Source organism: Monodelphis domestica, chromosome X, assembly GCF_027887165.1.
Source record: "Monodelphis domestica isolate mMonDom1 chromosome X, mMonDom1.pri, whole genome shotgun sequence".
Lineage (NCBI taxonomy): Eukaryota > Metazoa > Chordata > Mammalia > Didelphimorphia > Didelphidae > Monodelphis > Monodelphis domestica.
Window position 1 is genome coordinate 26269939 of NC_077235.1, and position 16857 is coordinate 26286795.

The window sequence follows — 16857 nt, forward strand, 5'->3', positions numbered from 1 at the left end:
TATTCCACATAGAACTCCATTGGCTTTTCCAGTGAAAAGAGTGGTTTCAGAAATCTTGTATATCTTGCCTGTCTTTTATCAGCCTATTGCCTTTCTTCCTGGTGCATTTTACGTGGCCTTCTACCACTATCCCCCTTCATAAACTTGCTTAATTGGGTTTCTCACCATGTTTTCTTTAAAATGGATCATACATATAGATCCATAGAGTTCTAAGGAGCCTTAGAAGGCACCCATCCAGGCCTCTCCTTTTATAGATGAGGAAACTGCCCTGGAAAGGTTAGGTAACAAGTAGTAAATGACATAGTAGGGAATCACAATGAAAGTCCTCTGATGCCAAAACTAGCATTCTTTTTGTTGTACCATGGTGTCTCCCCATAAAACTGATTTTTCCTTTGCTGCTCACTGTCTTATTAAGCAATCCTATTTATAATTTTATCATTGAATTGATATTCTAAATCAATATGGCCCTCATGCTATATATATCATATGTATTTTACCTAAGGATTAGGAATAGGGTATTAAACCTGCAGTAGTGTCATAATCAAATAGAAATGGGGTCACTAAACTATCCATAAGGATCCCCAAAGGCTACATTTTGACTTAGGCAACCTTATATTGACCTTATCCATATTCTATTGTATTTTTATTTATTTTGTGAAATACTTCCCCATTACATTTATATCTGGTTCTGTAGGATCCCAAGTATGATACTTCTGGCCTAGAGTACGAAAAGAATTTGTCTAGGGTCACAAAGCCAATTTGTTAGTGACTTGAACCCAGGTCTTCCTAACTTCAAAGCCTTTTCTCCATCTAGTACACCACTCTGCCTATACCTATTATGCATATTATACATAATGTTCTCATTACTTTGGGTATGCTTAACCATTATTCTGCTTACTTGTATTATGTTTACATTAACAATGTCACCTGTAATACATTACTGGAAATGCCTTGTCAAAATGTATTACTACTTTTATCTTTAATTGCAATTGTTCAGGAAACCACCAGCCCTTTTGGCTAAGCTTTATTCTTCTCAGTTTAAACCCATTTGTTGAGGAGGTTTTTTTCAACTTGATTTTTTCTGGCATCTGCTTCTTGAGGGATATATCACCTAACTCACCTGTTCTTTCTTCTTAGATAAAACATTCTAGAAGATTCTTGACCAATCAGTCCATCATTACATATAGAATCATAGGACCATGGATTTAGAGCTGGAACCACATAGGCCACAGAGAATAAACCCCTTATTTTCTGGATGATGAAACTAAGGTCTGGATAGCTCAACTGAGTCATTCAGTCATTTGAGGTCCTACATCAATAGTAGTAAGTGGTTGAGATCGGAGAGGAAACCAGGTCCCATCGTTCCAAACCTAACAATCTTTCTACTATACTGTCAGAGAAGGCATATCATTCGGGACTGAGGAGGTAGTGTCACAATTAAGTGATAGTCCTGTTATGCTCTGCTTTCGTCAGATTATATTCTAGACATTCATATTTAGCTCTGGGTGGCACAGTCTAGGAAGTATAGCTGGAGAGCGTCCAAAGAAAGTCAGTCAGAATGGTAAGGGGCCTTGAGTCCATGTCACATCATGATTGACTGAAGGAAGCAGTGATGGTCATTCTGGAAAAGAGAAGACTCAGAGATATAATAGTTGTCTTCAAGTATTTGAAAGACCATCATATTTTCTTCTGTTTGGCTGTAGAAGGCAGAACTAGGAACAAAAGGTTACAAAGATATAAATTTAGGCAACAGGAAACACATTCAAATACTTTACCTGTAAGTGAAACAGACTGTCTTGGTAGATATGACTTCCTTTTTCAATGACTAGGGGATCTTCAAGCAGAGGTTGAATGACCACTTGCTGGGTATGTAATAGAGGAGGATTTTTTTTTTTCAAATAGATTGTGGCCTAAGTGGCTACTGTGGTTCCTTTTTACTCTAAAATTCTGTGACTCCTTCTTCTCCGTCTCACTATAAATTTGTTATTTCCTTTCTGCACTTTATCTCAAATCTGTTCATTTCATTCTTATAATCACCACCCTAGTACAGGTCCACATTATTTCTTGCCTCCACTATTGCATAGTTTTCTAATCCTTCATATTTATTACCAGCATAAATCCCCCAACATAGAATTCTGACCATGTTATTCAAATGTTCAAAAAAAATATTCAGTAGCTCCTCATTGCCTAAAGGCTAAAGTAATTCCTCAATTTGACCCCGAAACTTACTTTTCTGTCATTATTTCCCCTTACTCTCCTACTTGTCATCTCTGCTCTAAGTAGACTTTTTCTGATTTACTAATACAGCCTATTTTTTCCTATGTTCATCTATTTTTTCTTCTCTCCATCATCACATGTTGAAATTTTGCCTCTATCATCCTAGTCCTATTTCAACTATATTTTCAAAGAAGTTTTTCCAGATTTCTTTATTCTTTCTTGTCTTTACTCTTCTCCCCTCTACCTCTAAACTAGAAAAGCCATTATTACTTGGCATGCCACCTTTCTTATGGTAGTTATTACTTGCAAATTAATATAATGTGTTATAATAGAATATGTCTTTTCTCCTCTACTAAATTATAAGCTTCCTGAAAGCAGGGAGCTTATTTATATATTCTCCATTATACCTAACAGTTTCTTATGCATATTAGGTTTTTAATAAATATTATATGAAATGAAACTATGGTTTCATTGCTTTTGGTTATACCTACATAAAGATGGATAATTAATCATGACTTATGTGCCAGGTACTGTGGTAGTTACTAGAAATAAAGGCAAAATAAAAGCCTCTAACCCTGACCACAAGGAGTTTATATCCTGTCAGAAATTATTATTGTTTAGTCATTTTTCAGTCATCTCTGAGTCTTTGTGATTCTATTTGGGATTTACTTGGAAAAGATACTGGAGCCATTTGCTATTTTCTTCTCCAACTCATTATACAGATAAGGAAACAGAGGCAAACAGGGTTAAGGGACTTGCCCAGGATCATACAACTAGTCTGGGCACAGACTTGAACTCAGGAAGATGAGTCTTCCCAATTTGAGGTCCAGCGCTGCACCACCAAGCTGCCCTCTATCTGAGATAGCATATACTTAATATAATTATACACAAAATTAATACAGGGTTATTTGAAGTGGGGTGGGGAACATCAGCAACTGGAGTGGTAATCAGGAACGGCCTCACATTAAAGATGTCACTTGAGTTTATCTTTGAAGGGAACTAAGAATTCTAAGTGGGGAAAATGGAGGTTGGGGGGTGGTGGTCATCATTTGTAAAGAACAGTAAGAAGGCCTTTTATTCTGGATTGTGGAATATATATAGGGGAGTCATGTAGTTTTTCATTGGTAATAATACATGTATAATATATACAGAAATTCATTTGACCAGAATATTTAATAATAAAATGACATTTCTTGAAATGGAAAAAAAGCCACATTTTCACTACCAATTCAACAGTAGCCTATAAACTATTCAATTTCTTTCTACTGCCCAGCTAAATAATTTCCTTCTTTCACCTCAGTTCCAGCATATCCTAAGATAAGGACCTGTCACCTAGACTTAAACTCCCTATAAATAGGTGTTTTTTCCCTCTATAAAAAGTCTTCATATGAACCCTTTCCCTATCCATTTTAGTGTTCTATACAATTATTATTGTTGATGGGCACATATTGTTTGAGGATCAATAAAATGGAATTGAGGGTTTTGGTTTAGCACGTTTTTCTTTATAGTTAGTATATGAACCCAGGATCTAGTGACCTCCTCAAATCTCTGATTGATTTTCCTCCTGTTTTTAGGACTACAGCTTCATGTTGAGTAAGTCAATACTAGGTTTGAAGAGAAGGACAGTTGGAGTTTCATCAACAATTAAAAAAGCAATATTGACCCTCCCTGTAGGTAGTAAAGAGTTGATTATATAGTACAACTTCAATTATTTGGACTTTCTATTTATAGTTTCACTCAAGTCAAAATTTCAGAGTTGGAAGGAGTATCACTGCCCATCTTAGCGTAACTCACAACCAAAAATGAATTTCCTTGTACAAACATAACTGACAAGATTTTGGTATATTTAGATCAAATTGCTGAGAGATTCCCCTTTCTGCTAAGATGAATTGTGAATAATATAGGAACCTCTTGCCTTCCTTTATATCCCTCATGGTCTAGTATAGTGTGTTATCTGTATATAGGTACATTATAAATGCTTATTGAAGTAGCTACTCCAGTATCTTTCAGGTACATTCGTGGTGATGGTTTTTCTTTTTTTTCTTTTCTTTTTTTTTAAAACCCTTACCTTCCGTCTTGGAGTCAATACTGTGTATTGGCTCCAAGGCCGAAGAGTGGTAAGGGTAGGCAATGGGGGTCAAGTGACTTGCCCAGGGTCACACAGCTGGGAAGTGTCTGAGGCCAGATTTGAACCTAGGACCTCCCATCTCTAGGGCTAGCTCTCAATTCACTGAGCTACCCAGCTGCCCCCGATGGTTTTTCTTTAATCAAATGTTTTCATGCATCTTCTGTAGGGTTGGTAAAGAAGTTTCAAGTGACTACAACTTTGAGTTTACGTACGCCTTCAGGCAGTCTTTTACAAAAACTTGGAATGTTTTTCTTCAGAAAGGCTAATTAGAAATTATACTTTGTGGGCCAAAACATTCCTCATACTGTTTGAATGGTAGGATAGGGCAGAAATGGGGCAGTATTGAGCAATATTTTATCTTTTTACTGAAGACAGTATGTAAAAATACATGAGGGTAGCAGTGTTATGATAATTGCTTTAAAATTTTTGCTCTAATTAATTACTATAGTGAACTGAATAAAATACCTGCCTTGACTTTGCTTTGTCATGGTATTCTAAAAGGAATTATGTTAGTTAAAAACTAGAATTGTTTAGTCCCTTTGTATTGTGGAAGCTTTTGTAGTATAAATCACCCTTCAAATTTAGTTTCATTTTTAAAGTAACAGCTAGAGTAAAATATTTAACAGTGAGTAGTTAAATCTTTCTTGGTATATATTAGACCTTTAATTCTTTAGAACATAGATGTTTAGTAAATATAGGAAATGATTTGTCTGAAAGATAGGCAGTTAATTCCTCTTAGGCAAGAGCCACCATGAATTCTCATTTTCCAGACTATTGTACTAGTATCATGTGCTTTTCTCAAATATAAAGTTCTTTGTGTCTACTAGGACTTAGATGTAATACTTGGAGAGTTAATATCTGCATTAAGCCTTGTTTACACAACCAATTTTTGTTAACATGACCAGTTATTTCTATTTTCCATGCTTTGTTAGATATTATCATAACATTTAATTGAATATAATGGAAAAGGAGGGATCCAGCCTAGCTCAAATGTATAAAACTATTTCTAACCTAATTTCTTTCAAATATACCTTGGAATAGGTACCTTCTGTGGCATATTTTCCTTTTCATTTTCTTATCAGGTATTTGGTTGGTGGCAGTCTTGAATAGAACCCAGTAAGTAATTAGTTGTTAGGAAAAAAGCTTCATCTTGCTGTAATGCTCACAACGTAGGTCATATAGTTCTAGTTACTTATTACATATTGTTGGTTTTATTAGGAAAGGACTACACAGTATTATTTGAAATGGACTGTAAAGCCATTGAAATCAGTTCTCCTTAAAAAAACTCTCAGCATCTTTGATTAGTGTTATTTTCATTATCATAATATTTTTAGCTCCATGGCCTTTTGTTTATGCTTTAATAGGCATTAATCTCATTAAGTTGCAAAGTGTAATGCCTCTGAGAATTACATCTTTGTTCTAAGTGGTTTTTATTATTAAATTAATACTTTGAAACTTCAATTTTTAAATATGTTTTTCAGCTGAATGGTCTTAAAATGGTTGAGCCAATGGATGAAGGGGAACCGTATACCTACCATGTGAGTATTCTTAATGACTCAAGTTTTTTCTTATCTCAAAAGTTTTTGCATATAGATTTTTTAACTTGGTAATATATGCCTAATACTTGGCTGTTTAGGGTTTCTTTGTTCAAAATATCTTGTTCTGAAATGTAGAAACAAAGCTTTCTCCTCTAAATACTTTGGTATTTGGATGAGATCAAGGATTTGGTGTTGTGGCCATTCTTTCCAGTACTACAGCTTTCATTCTGTCTTGTCTTGATGTTCCATTTTGGAATGAGAGAAGCTCATTTTGAGGCCTGGTTAGGCCACTTCCTGGCTTTCTTACTTCAAGCAAGTTACCTTTGTTCTCTGGGCCCCCACTTCTTCATCTGTAAAACAAGAAGCTTCTAAGAGCCTTTCTAGATCTAGAGTTGTTATCCTGAGATCTTGGCCACATCCTCCTAGAAATTCTCCTTAGAAGATCGAGCCCACATGTATGTGGTCTTCCACTAGGTTTTAACATTTCATGAACAGAGACCTTAAAAAAGTTTTTAAAAAGCCAATCCTGGCCTTTCAAGACTGACTATTGCCATGAAAGCAAACTGCTTATAGAAAAGATGAACTGCAGCAATACTGTTGACATTAAGACCTTTTAGAGTGATTCTATCTAGTATTATCCTGAGATGTGGTTTAAAGGGTTATTGTCTTGGCAATAGAAATTTTTTATTTTAACCTCACATTATTATTGGTTAACTTCTATTATTTCATTGGTTTCTCACTTATTTTTCTTTTTTTAATTAATTAATTAATTTAGAATTTTTTTCCATGGTTACATGATTCATGATTCCCCCCTCCCCCTTCTCTCCCATCCCAGAGCTGATGAGCAATTCCACTGGATTATCCAAGTATCATTGTTCAAAACGTATTTCCATGTTATTCATATTTGCAACAGAGTGATCTTTTAACATCAAAACCCTAATCATAACCCCATCGAAGTATGTGATCAATCATATGTTTTTCTTCTGCATTTCTACTCCCGCAGTTGTTTCTATTGATGTGGATAGCATTCTTTCTCATAAGTTCCTCTGGATTGTCCTGGATCATTGCATTGCTAATAGTAGAGAAGTCCATTACATTCGATCGTGCCATAATGTATCAATCGCTGTGCACAATGTTCTCCTGGTTCTGCTCTTTTCGCTCTGCATCCATTCCTGGAGGTCTTTCCAGGTCACATGGAATTCCTCCAGTTCATCATTCCTTATAGTACAATAGTATTTCCATCACCAACAGATACCACAATTTGTTCAGTCATTCCCCAATCAATTTTTTGGGATTAAATTTTTTTTCCAATTTTTTGCTACCACAAAGAGTGCAGCTCTAAATATTTTTGTATAAGTCTTTTTCCTTATGTTCTTTTTGGGGTACAAACCCAACAGTGGTATGGCTGGATCAAAGGGCAGGCATTCTTTTAAAGCCCTTTGTGGATAATTCCAAATTGTCCTCCAGAATGGCTAGACCAATTCACAACTCCACCAGCAGTGTATTAGGGTCCCAATTTTGCCACATCCCCTTCAACATCTATCACTTTCCTTTGCTCCTATATTAGCCAGTCTGCTAGGTATAAGATGGGACCTCAGAGTGGTTTTAATTTGCATTTCTGTAATCAGGAGGTTATTTAGAACACTTTTTCATGTGATTATTGATAGTTTTGATTTCTTCATCTGAGAACTGCTTATTCATATCCCTTGACCATTTGTTGATTGGGGAATAGCTTGATATTTTGTAAATTTGACTGGTTTCTCACTTATCTTAAAAGATGAACACTTAAGTTGGGAACTATATTTCTTGTCTTATATTTTTTTTGGTTACTATAGAAGTATGTGGACATGTCTATCTATGTGTGTGTTTATTGTGTTATTTATCTTAAGTTGCAGTTGATGTTAGATTATCTGGGTCTCTATGGAACAACTAGTCCCCGCATTTGAATTGATTGATAAATTCAAATAAATACTGGTTCTTAATTGGACACATTGGCAAAATCTTGGTATTAGAAGGACCCTATCAGTCTATCAAGGCCAGCCTATATCCAGTGAGAAGTTTCTTTTACGACATGGCTTATCCAGCTGTTGTTGGAAGATCTTTTGTTATGGAGGATATCACTTCCTCAGACATTAGATCTTTAATGTTTTGTGGACCCTCTGATAATTTTTGCTAAGACCTTGTTTTTTTCTTTTATAATTCTCTCTTCAATAAAAGGGTGGAGAGCAATATAAAGTTACCCAGCTATGAGGTCTCTGCATTAAGTCTTCAGGGATTCCATTTTTCTTTTCTTTTTTTAAACCTTCTATCTTAGAATTGATCCCCAGTACAGGTTCCAGGGCAAAAGAGCAGTAAGGGCTAGGCAAGAGGGGTAAGTGACTTGTCCAGGGTCACACAACTAGGAAATATGTGAGGCTAGATTTGAACTTGGGACCTCTTGTCTCCAGGCCTGGTTCTCTGTCCTCTGAACCACTGAGATGCCTATTGGATTCCTTTTATAAAAAAAGTTCATTCAAAACCTGATTCTTTATTTAAGATCCATAGGATAATCTTGTTCTGCTGACAATCTACATTCAAATTGTTAGAAGCTTAAATGAGATTATATATTTGTAACACTTAGCACTAGCTTCAAAACACTGTATAATTATCAGTTACTATTGCTATGAAATTTTATTGTCTGCATATGACAATCTTAAGATCACAGATTTAGTACTGGTATGAACCTTAGAAGGAATCTAGTACAACACCCTCGCTTTATAGATGAGGAAACTGAGGCCCAGCGAAGAGTGACTTGACTAGATAGTAAGTGATAGAACCCAGGTTCTACCATTCTTTCCATTGCACCATACTCCTTCCCTATGTTCTCTCTATTCAGATACTTCTAGTTCAGACAGTAGGATTATTTTGTTTTTTGTAGATTGGATGAGGACAGAATCAACCTTGATGCTAGAATTCTTATTTTTCTTTTTCATGGAGGCAGTTTGCAGATTTCTTTCTTTCACTGTAGTCAGTAGAGAGATTCATATTAGATTGTAGTCAAGGCTTCAATATTCCATGAAGGTGACATTGGATTCTTCAAGCATATTTCAGTACAATTTAAACTGTATAGGTCCTACTAAGCTTAAAAGGTGTAAAGTATGAGCTATGTATCTGTTATCCAAAGAACAATTTAGCTAATTATCACTAGAAGATTAGTCACCAGGCCAATTCTTTGCCTTGTCCACAGCAAATCTTGATTTGTCACTGAAAAAAATACCCAAAGGAATTGATAATCTTAAAATACTAAAGCATATAACCAAGATTATTCTTTTTTAATTTAATTTTTCCCTAATTACATGTAAAACAATTTTCAACATTTTAAAAAGAATTTTGAGTCTTTAATCTCCCTACCTCCCACTCCCCCACTGAGATGGTAGCCAATCTTATCTAAATTTTCCATGTACAATCTTGTAAAATATTTTCCCATATTAATCCTTTTGTGGAATAAAACTAAGAAAAAAAGTTTAAGAAAGTGAAAAAAGTTTGCTTTGGTCTGGATTCACACTTCATAGGTTCTTCCTCTGGAAGCAGATGGCATTTTTTATCATGCGTCCTTTGGGATTGTTTTGGATCATTGTCTTACTGAGTATAAATAGCTAAGTTTTTCACAGTTGTTCATTGTACAGTATTCCTGTCACTGTACAGTGTTCTGGTTCTGCTTACTTCATTCTGATTCAGCTTGTGTAAGTCCAGTTTTTTCTGAGCCCCTCCTGCCTGTTATTTTTTACAGCTCAATAGTATTCCATTACAATCATATACTATAACTTACTCAGCCATTTCCCAATTGTTGGGTATCATCTCACTTTCAATTCTTTGTTCCCATAAAAAGAGCTGTTTTAAATATTTTTGTACATATAGGTCCTTCCCCCTTTTGTTTTTTTTATCTCTTTGGGGTATAAACCTCGTACAAACCAATGGTATTTCTGAGTCAAAGGGTTTGCACTGTTTTATAGCCCTTTGTAGCCAGGACATTTCTTTGAAATGTATATTTGTAAAAATTTTCCAACATCAGAACTGATAACCTTGTGATAGTTCGCTCATTTCTAGCAAAATCAAAGTAAGAGATTTATGCTTTCATGAATAACATTAATAACTATTCTAAGTCCTGATTTTATTTGATGAAGTATAAATAAACTGCAAATCAAGGTTGTCTAAGACGTATTACATAATATGAGCTAACAGAAATATTAATTTGCTTTGTTGTTTATCCACTTGTAGGGAGAATGAAGAAATAAACAGGGCAAACAAGAAGGTTGTCTTAGTTATCTTGAGCAAAGTATCATGTGGTAATAAGCAAATGGAATGTCACTGATGTTTATAATGTGTAAGGGTGGAGAGGTAGTTATGTATTTGGAACTCAAGTTTCAATAAAGAGATTGGGTAAACAAAAACTAGAATGAACAGCACAATAGTAACAACTCCTATAGCTACCACCCTAGTTCAGGCCCTTATTACCTTTCCCCTAGAGTAATGTAATAGCTTCTCAACTGGACTAACTGCTTCTTCTCTTCAGTCCATCCTTTTCATGACTGATAAAGTGATCTTGATTCATGTGTTGGACCATATCACTTTCTTGTCCAAAAACAGAACTATTGGCCACTCTCTAGTTGGATCCTGCCATTCCTGACCCCTGCTTCTTGGCTTTGAATGGCTTACTCACTTCCCTGCCCATTGTTTTCCTTTAGGTCCAGCTTAAATGCCACATCCTTGCTGAAACTTTCCCACATATGCAAAATTTCTTTCTTCTTGCCACTGTCATTTTATTCTTATAACATGATTTATTTGTGTATGCGTCTTGTCCCTTCTATTGGAATATAAACTCCTTCAAGGAAAATACTGTCTTATTTCTGTTGCACAGTACATGGCACATAACAGGCAATTAATAAACATTGGATTGATTTCAATTTTAATGTATATTAACAGATGCTGTGAACCACAACAGAATCATAGAAATTTTATAATGCCAAATGTAAAAGACATCTTACTGGTCAACTGACTCAGCCTCTAATTCTATAGATACAGAAACTGAGGTCTAGAGAGGTGAAGGAATTTGTTCCAAGTCACGCCAGGAAATCAGCAACAGAAAAGCCCTAGTTAGACTTATAAGAATTTGTAATTTTCTCTTAACAGCAGGGCATATGAGAGAGGACAATGTCTATTCGATTAACCTTTTACTTTTGGGTCTCTTAGGCTAAAACACTAATTTTTTAAATCAAAATTCTAAAATGCCAGGGTAGCCTACCTAATAAATGTATAATAGTCTCCTTTTTTTAATATTCTCCACTCTAAATGTGTTATATTCTATGGTGATGATGCTGATCAGTATCTTAAATGCTGATGATAATGGTTTAGTCCTGTGTTGCAGAGGCCTTTCAACATTATTTCATACTGTTCTCAGAATGTGAACTTTTTGTACTTTTGTAGACTAAGACTGCTTTGTAGCCTTTTTAGCCCTATGATTGATTATTTTAGTTAAACCATTCAATGTCTTCTATTGTTAATTTTGTAGATTAACATGATTGCTTAGAAAAATTTACCATGTCACATAAGATGTTTTAACACTGTTATTTTTCTGAGCCTATATAATGAAATTAGGATAAAATGTAGCACAAAGTATCTTAGATGAGGGGTTTTGACTATTTTTTGTGTCATGGATCCCTTTGGAAGTCTTGTAACACTTATGGACATCCTTTCTGAGATTAATGGTTTCAGATGTATAAAATAGAATATGTACCATTCAAAAAGGAACCAATGATATTGAAATGCTATCATCAACACACGCATATGTATGTGTATATACATGTATATATATGTGTGTATATATGTATATATATATATAAATAATAAGTTCACAAGCTTTAAGTTAAGAACCCCTATGCTAGATTTACTGCAAACAAATACTTTTTAATTCAAATATGTCTTCTCATTTTGGTAAGTTATGAGTTAAACAGTCTTTGCTAATTATCTGAAAGCGGCCTTATTGTAGAGAAATGTCATTCACATCTCTCACCTTTTGCTTCTCCCATATAATGATTGAATAGCAACATAAATGTTAGGGAAGAAAATGTCATATTGCTTTTCTTTCATAGTTGATGAAATAGGGGAACCATCTAATAACAAATGAGAGGTTGTTGAAGTTATTTCTGTTCACCTGTTATTTGATATGATGCTTTTGTGGGAATGAATGGTAGCTGACATGAGTAGATTTTTTTAATGTAGTTTCCAGAGTAAGTATGATAATTGTATCTCATTGATCATACCTAGTGATTTGGTGATTTATATGGATTTTATCTTATTTGTTAAATGCTTTATGCCTTGACAGAAGATTGTTTTTTAAATGCCAAAATCATAATAATTTTTTAAGATGATTATCAATTAAATTATTATGTTCCATTAACACTAGGTAAGTACTACATTTGTTTCTAGATAAGTTTCCCAACTGTGTGATCCTATGAGCCTAATTGCAAAGCTTTACTACCAAAGGTTCTTATTTTATAAAACCTACAATTTAAAAAAAATTGACAACTTCAGCCCTCTGTGCCAAACATATACTTCCTGGTTCTTGCAGGGACTCTATTTCCTTATCCCTTGAGCCAAGGAGAGCTGAACACTAATTCTGTGGAGGGCAGATCATCCAAAAGTAGATCGTTTAGATATTTTACAGGTATGCAGTAACAGCAATTATACTAGGAATGCAGGACTGGATCAGTATTAGGAAATTTATCATAATTAACTATATCAATAACAGGACCAACAAAAATAATAACCTCAAGAGCTGCAGAAAATTTTATTTGACAAAATACAGCACTCAGTCCTATTAAAAAACACTAAAAGGCATAGGAATTAGAGGGGCTTTCCTTAAAATGATAAGTAGTATCTACATAAAACCCTTAGTGAGCATTATCTGTAATGGGGATAAGCTAGAAGCTTTCCTAATAAAGTCAGGAGAGACCTGTGGGTGTGCATTATCACCGCTATTATTAAATATTATCTTATACATGCTAGACATAGCATTAAGAGAAGAAAAAGAAATTGAAAGTATTAGACTAGTATGTGAGGAAATGAAACTATCACTCTTTATAGAAGATATAATGGTATACTTAGAGAATCAATTAAAAACTAGGACATAAACCCATGTAAATCATCAGAATTCCTATATATTACTAACAAAGTTCAGCAGGAAGAGAATAGAAAGAAAAATTCCATTTAAAATAGCAGTATACAGTATAAAATATCTGGGATTCTACCTACCAAGACAAACCCAGGAACTATAGGAATGCAATTACAAAACATTTTTCACAGAAATAAAGTCACATCTAAACAACTGGAAAAATATTCATTGCTGATGGGTAGGCTGAGCCAATGTAATAAAAATGACAATTCTACCTAAATTATTTTACTTATTCAGTGCCATACCAATCAAACCACCCCCAAATTATTTCATAGAGCTAGGGAAAAAAACAAAATTCATCTGGAAGAAGAAAAGGTAAAGAATATAAAAGGAATTAATAGAAAAAATGTAAAGGAAGATGACTTAGCTGTACCAGATGGCAAACTGTATTATAAAGTGGTAAATCTCAAAACAATCTGATACTGGCTAAGAAATAGAGTGGTAAGTCAGTAGAATAGATTAGGTACACAATACACAGTAGTAAATGATCATAGTAATCCAGAACAATCTAGTGTTTGATAAACATTAAGCTTTTGAGAAAAGAACTCACTGACAAAAACTGCTGGGAAAACTGGGAAAGTATGGCAGAAACTAGGTGTAGACCAACATCTCACATAGTATACCAGGATAAGGTAAAAAAAATGGATAAATGCTTTAGACATAAAGGGTGATACCATAAGCAAATTAGGGGAGCAAGGAATAGTTTACTTGCCAGATCTATGGACTAGAGAAGAATTTATGACCAAATAAGAGATAGAGAGTATTATGAGATGTAAAATGTATAATTTTGATTATATTACATTAAAAAGATTTTGCCCAAACAAAACCAAAGTAGCAAAAAAGATTAGAAGGAAAGCAGAAAACTGGAAAAAAAATTTTTTTACCAAATGTCTCTGATAAAGATCTCATTTCTCAAGTAGAGAACTGAGTCAAATTTATAAGAATACAAGTCATTTCCCAACTAATAAATGGTCAAAAATATGAATAGGGAAGTTTTCAGAAGAAGATATCAAAGCTATCTGTAGTCGTATGAAAAATGCTCTAAAACACTCTTGATTAGAGAAATGCCAATTAAAACAACTCTGAGGTATTACCTTATGGTTATGATACTGGCTAATATGACATTAAAGGAAAATGACTCATGTTGGAGGGGATATGAGAAAATTGGGGATGCTAATTCACTTTTGGTAGACTTGGTGAAATGATACAGCCATTTTCAGAACAATTTGGAATTATGTCCAAAGAGCTAAAAACCTTCATACCCTTTGACCTAGAAATACCACTACTGGGTCTGTATTCCAAAGAGATTTTGTAAAAGGGAAAATGACCTATTTGTACAAAACTCTTTATAGCAGCTCTTTGTGGTGGCAAAGGATATCCATCAATTAGAGAATGGCTGAACGATTTGTGGTATATGGTTGTAATGGAATAGTATTGTACTATAAGAAATGAAGAGCAGGATGATTTCAAAACAAACTGGGAAGACCTACCTGAACTGATGCCATGAAATGAACAGAAACAGGAGAATATTGTACACAGTAACAACAATATTGTGTGCTGATTTGGCTATTCTCAGCAATTCAGTGATCCAAGACAATACCAAAGGGACTTAAGATGAAAAATGCTCTTCACCTCCAGAGAAAGAAGTGATGGTATCTGAATCCCCCTCTCATCCCCCTCCCTTTGCCTCCTGCCAACCTCTCAGCTCCTTTTAATATGTTGTCTTCCCCCATTAGAATGTAAGCACCTTGAAAGCAGGTACAGTTTTTCTATTTGGCATATAACAAATACTTAAATACTTGTTGACTGACTTATTGCTGGAATGCTACATGGTGTGGTTGAGAGTTCTTAACCGTAATTCCTTCACTATTCTTATTTCCTTGCCCTAATTTGAACTCCAGATGGAGCCCACCTTTCATATGCCCCCCTCCTTTTTTAGCTTCAGACCTGCAATTTCATCTTAGTGAAGAAGTCCTTCCACCAAAGCAAACTGGCACCTGCTCTACAACTTTATCTGTAGCATTTCCTGGAGACATTCACACAGCCAATATGTGTCAGAGGCTTCTGCTAGGAAAATGGGCTTATATCTGTAATCCCATATGTTGTATGTTTGATGTTGAAAGTACATGGTAGGAGCAATGAAACTGGCTGAGTCCCTTCTGAAGGACCCTTTGTTGCTTACAGGTGGGAGGGCGTGCTGTCTTTGTGGATTTTCTGTGATGATTTCACCCTGCTGACTGGTCAGCTCCCATTCAGTTGAGAAGCAATCTTGTTGTTCTGCTTTGTATCCTCCCTTCTTGATTTGCTCAGTCTCTGGTTTTTCAGTCTCTACTTTGTTTTTCCATTTCCTCTTTAAAACACCACTTATATTCCTTAATTTTATGATAATAGTATGGCACTACTAGTTTATATAGCCTTAGATGCACATATTCTAACCTCAGAGATCTGAATATAGACAATTTCCCTGTTCCTCAGTGAGATTGTCCTGAAGCTTGTAAATCCAGAAGGAGAAGGATGGGGACAGGAAGTAATATAGGGACTATGATAGAAAAGCTAAATATAGCCTCAGTGTACTACTCCTTGAAAGCAGTTTGGATTACTGCTTGACCACCCTATTTCTTTGGGATTGACTGCCACAATATATATCATAGCATGAAAATTAGATGGCTTTGGTGACTTGGGTTTAAAATATCATTCAGCTGAAAAAGACCAATTAAATGTGTTGCAGTTTTTTAAATTAACATTATTTTTTTATTTGGTCAATTTCAAACATTATTCCTTGGATACAAAAATCTTTTTCTATTCCTCCCTCCTCTCCCATCACCCCTCCCATAGCCAAAATACAATTCCACTGGGTATTACATGTGTCCTTGATTCCAACCCATTTCCATGTTGTTGGCATTTACACTAGGATGTTCATTTAGAGTCTACATCCCCAATCATATCCCCTCGACCCCTGTAGCCAAGCAGTTGCTTTTCTTCAGTGTTTTTGCTCCCACAGTGTTTCCTCTGAATGTGGATAGTGTTTTTTCTCATAGATCCCTCCAGTTTGCTCAGGATCACTGCATTGCCACTAGTGGAGAAGTCCATTACATTCGATTGTACCACAGTGTATCAGTCTCTGTGTACAATGTTCTCCTGGTTCTGCTCTTTTCACTTTGCATCAGTTCCTGGAGATCGTTTCAGTTCACATGGAATTCCTCCAGCTCATTATTCCTTTGAGCACAATAGTATTCCATCACCAACAGATACCCACAATTTGTTCAGCCATTGTCCAATCGAAGGGCATCCCCTCATTTTCCAATTTTTTTTGCCACCACAAAGAGTGCAGCTATGAATATTTTTGTACAAGTCTTTTTCCTTATTATCTCTTTGGGGTACAAACCCAGCAGTGCTATGGCTGGATCAAAGGGTAGACATTCTTTTAGCTCCCTTTGGGCATAGTTCCAAATTGCCCTCCAGAATGGTTGGATCAGTTCACAACCCCACCAGCAGTGAATTAGTGTCCCAACTTTGCCACATCCCCTCCAGCATTCATTACTTTCCTTTGCTGTCATGTTAGCCAATCTGCTAGGTGTGAGGTGATACCTCAGAGTTGTTTTGATTTGCATCTCTCTAATTATAAGAGAAATGTGTTGCGTGTTGCAGTTTTGTGAGTTAATACTACATGTCAAACCACAAATATTGCTTTCTAACATATACTTTTATAATTTGACTAAATGAAATTTCTTATCATTTTACCATAAATTATGTTTATTCCTTTA

The 16857-nt window shown here is 35.2% G+C and overlaps 1 protein-coding gene across 6 annotated transcripts in view; it reads left to right on the forward strand.

Moving 5' to 3' along the window:
* RPS6KA6 (ribosomal protein S6 kinase A6) overlaps positions 1-16857 on the forward strand; it is a 113521-nt gene that overhangs the window by 15620 nt on the left and 81044 nt on the right. For 5 of the 6 annotated variants that reach the window (XM_056809168.1, XM_007507395.3, XM_056809167.1 and 2 more), the window contains exon 2: positions 5827-5883. The exons of the other annotated variant lie outside the window; for it this stretch is intronic. In XM_056809168.1, coding sequence (XP_056665146.1) covers positions 5842-5883 — 42 coding nt within the window. In that variant the 5' untranslated portion in view covers positions 5827-5841. The remainder of the gene's footprint in view (positions 1-5826; positions 5884-16857) is intronic. 6 annotated transcript variants of the gene reach the window in all.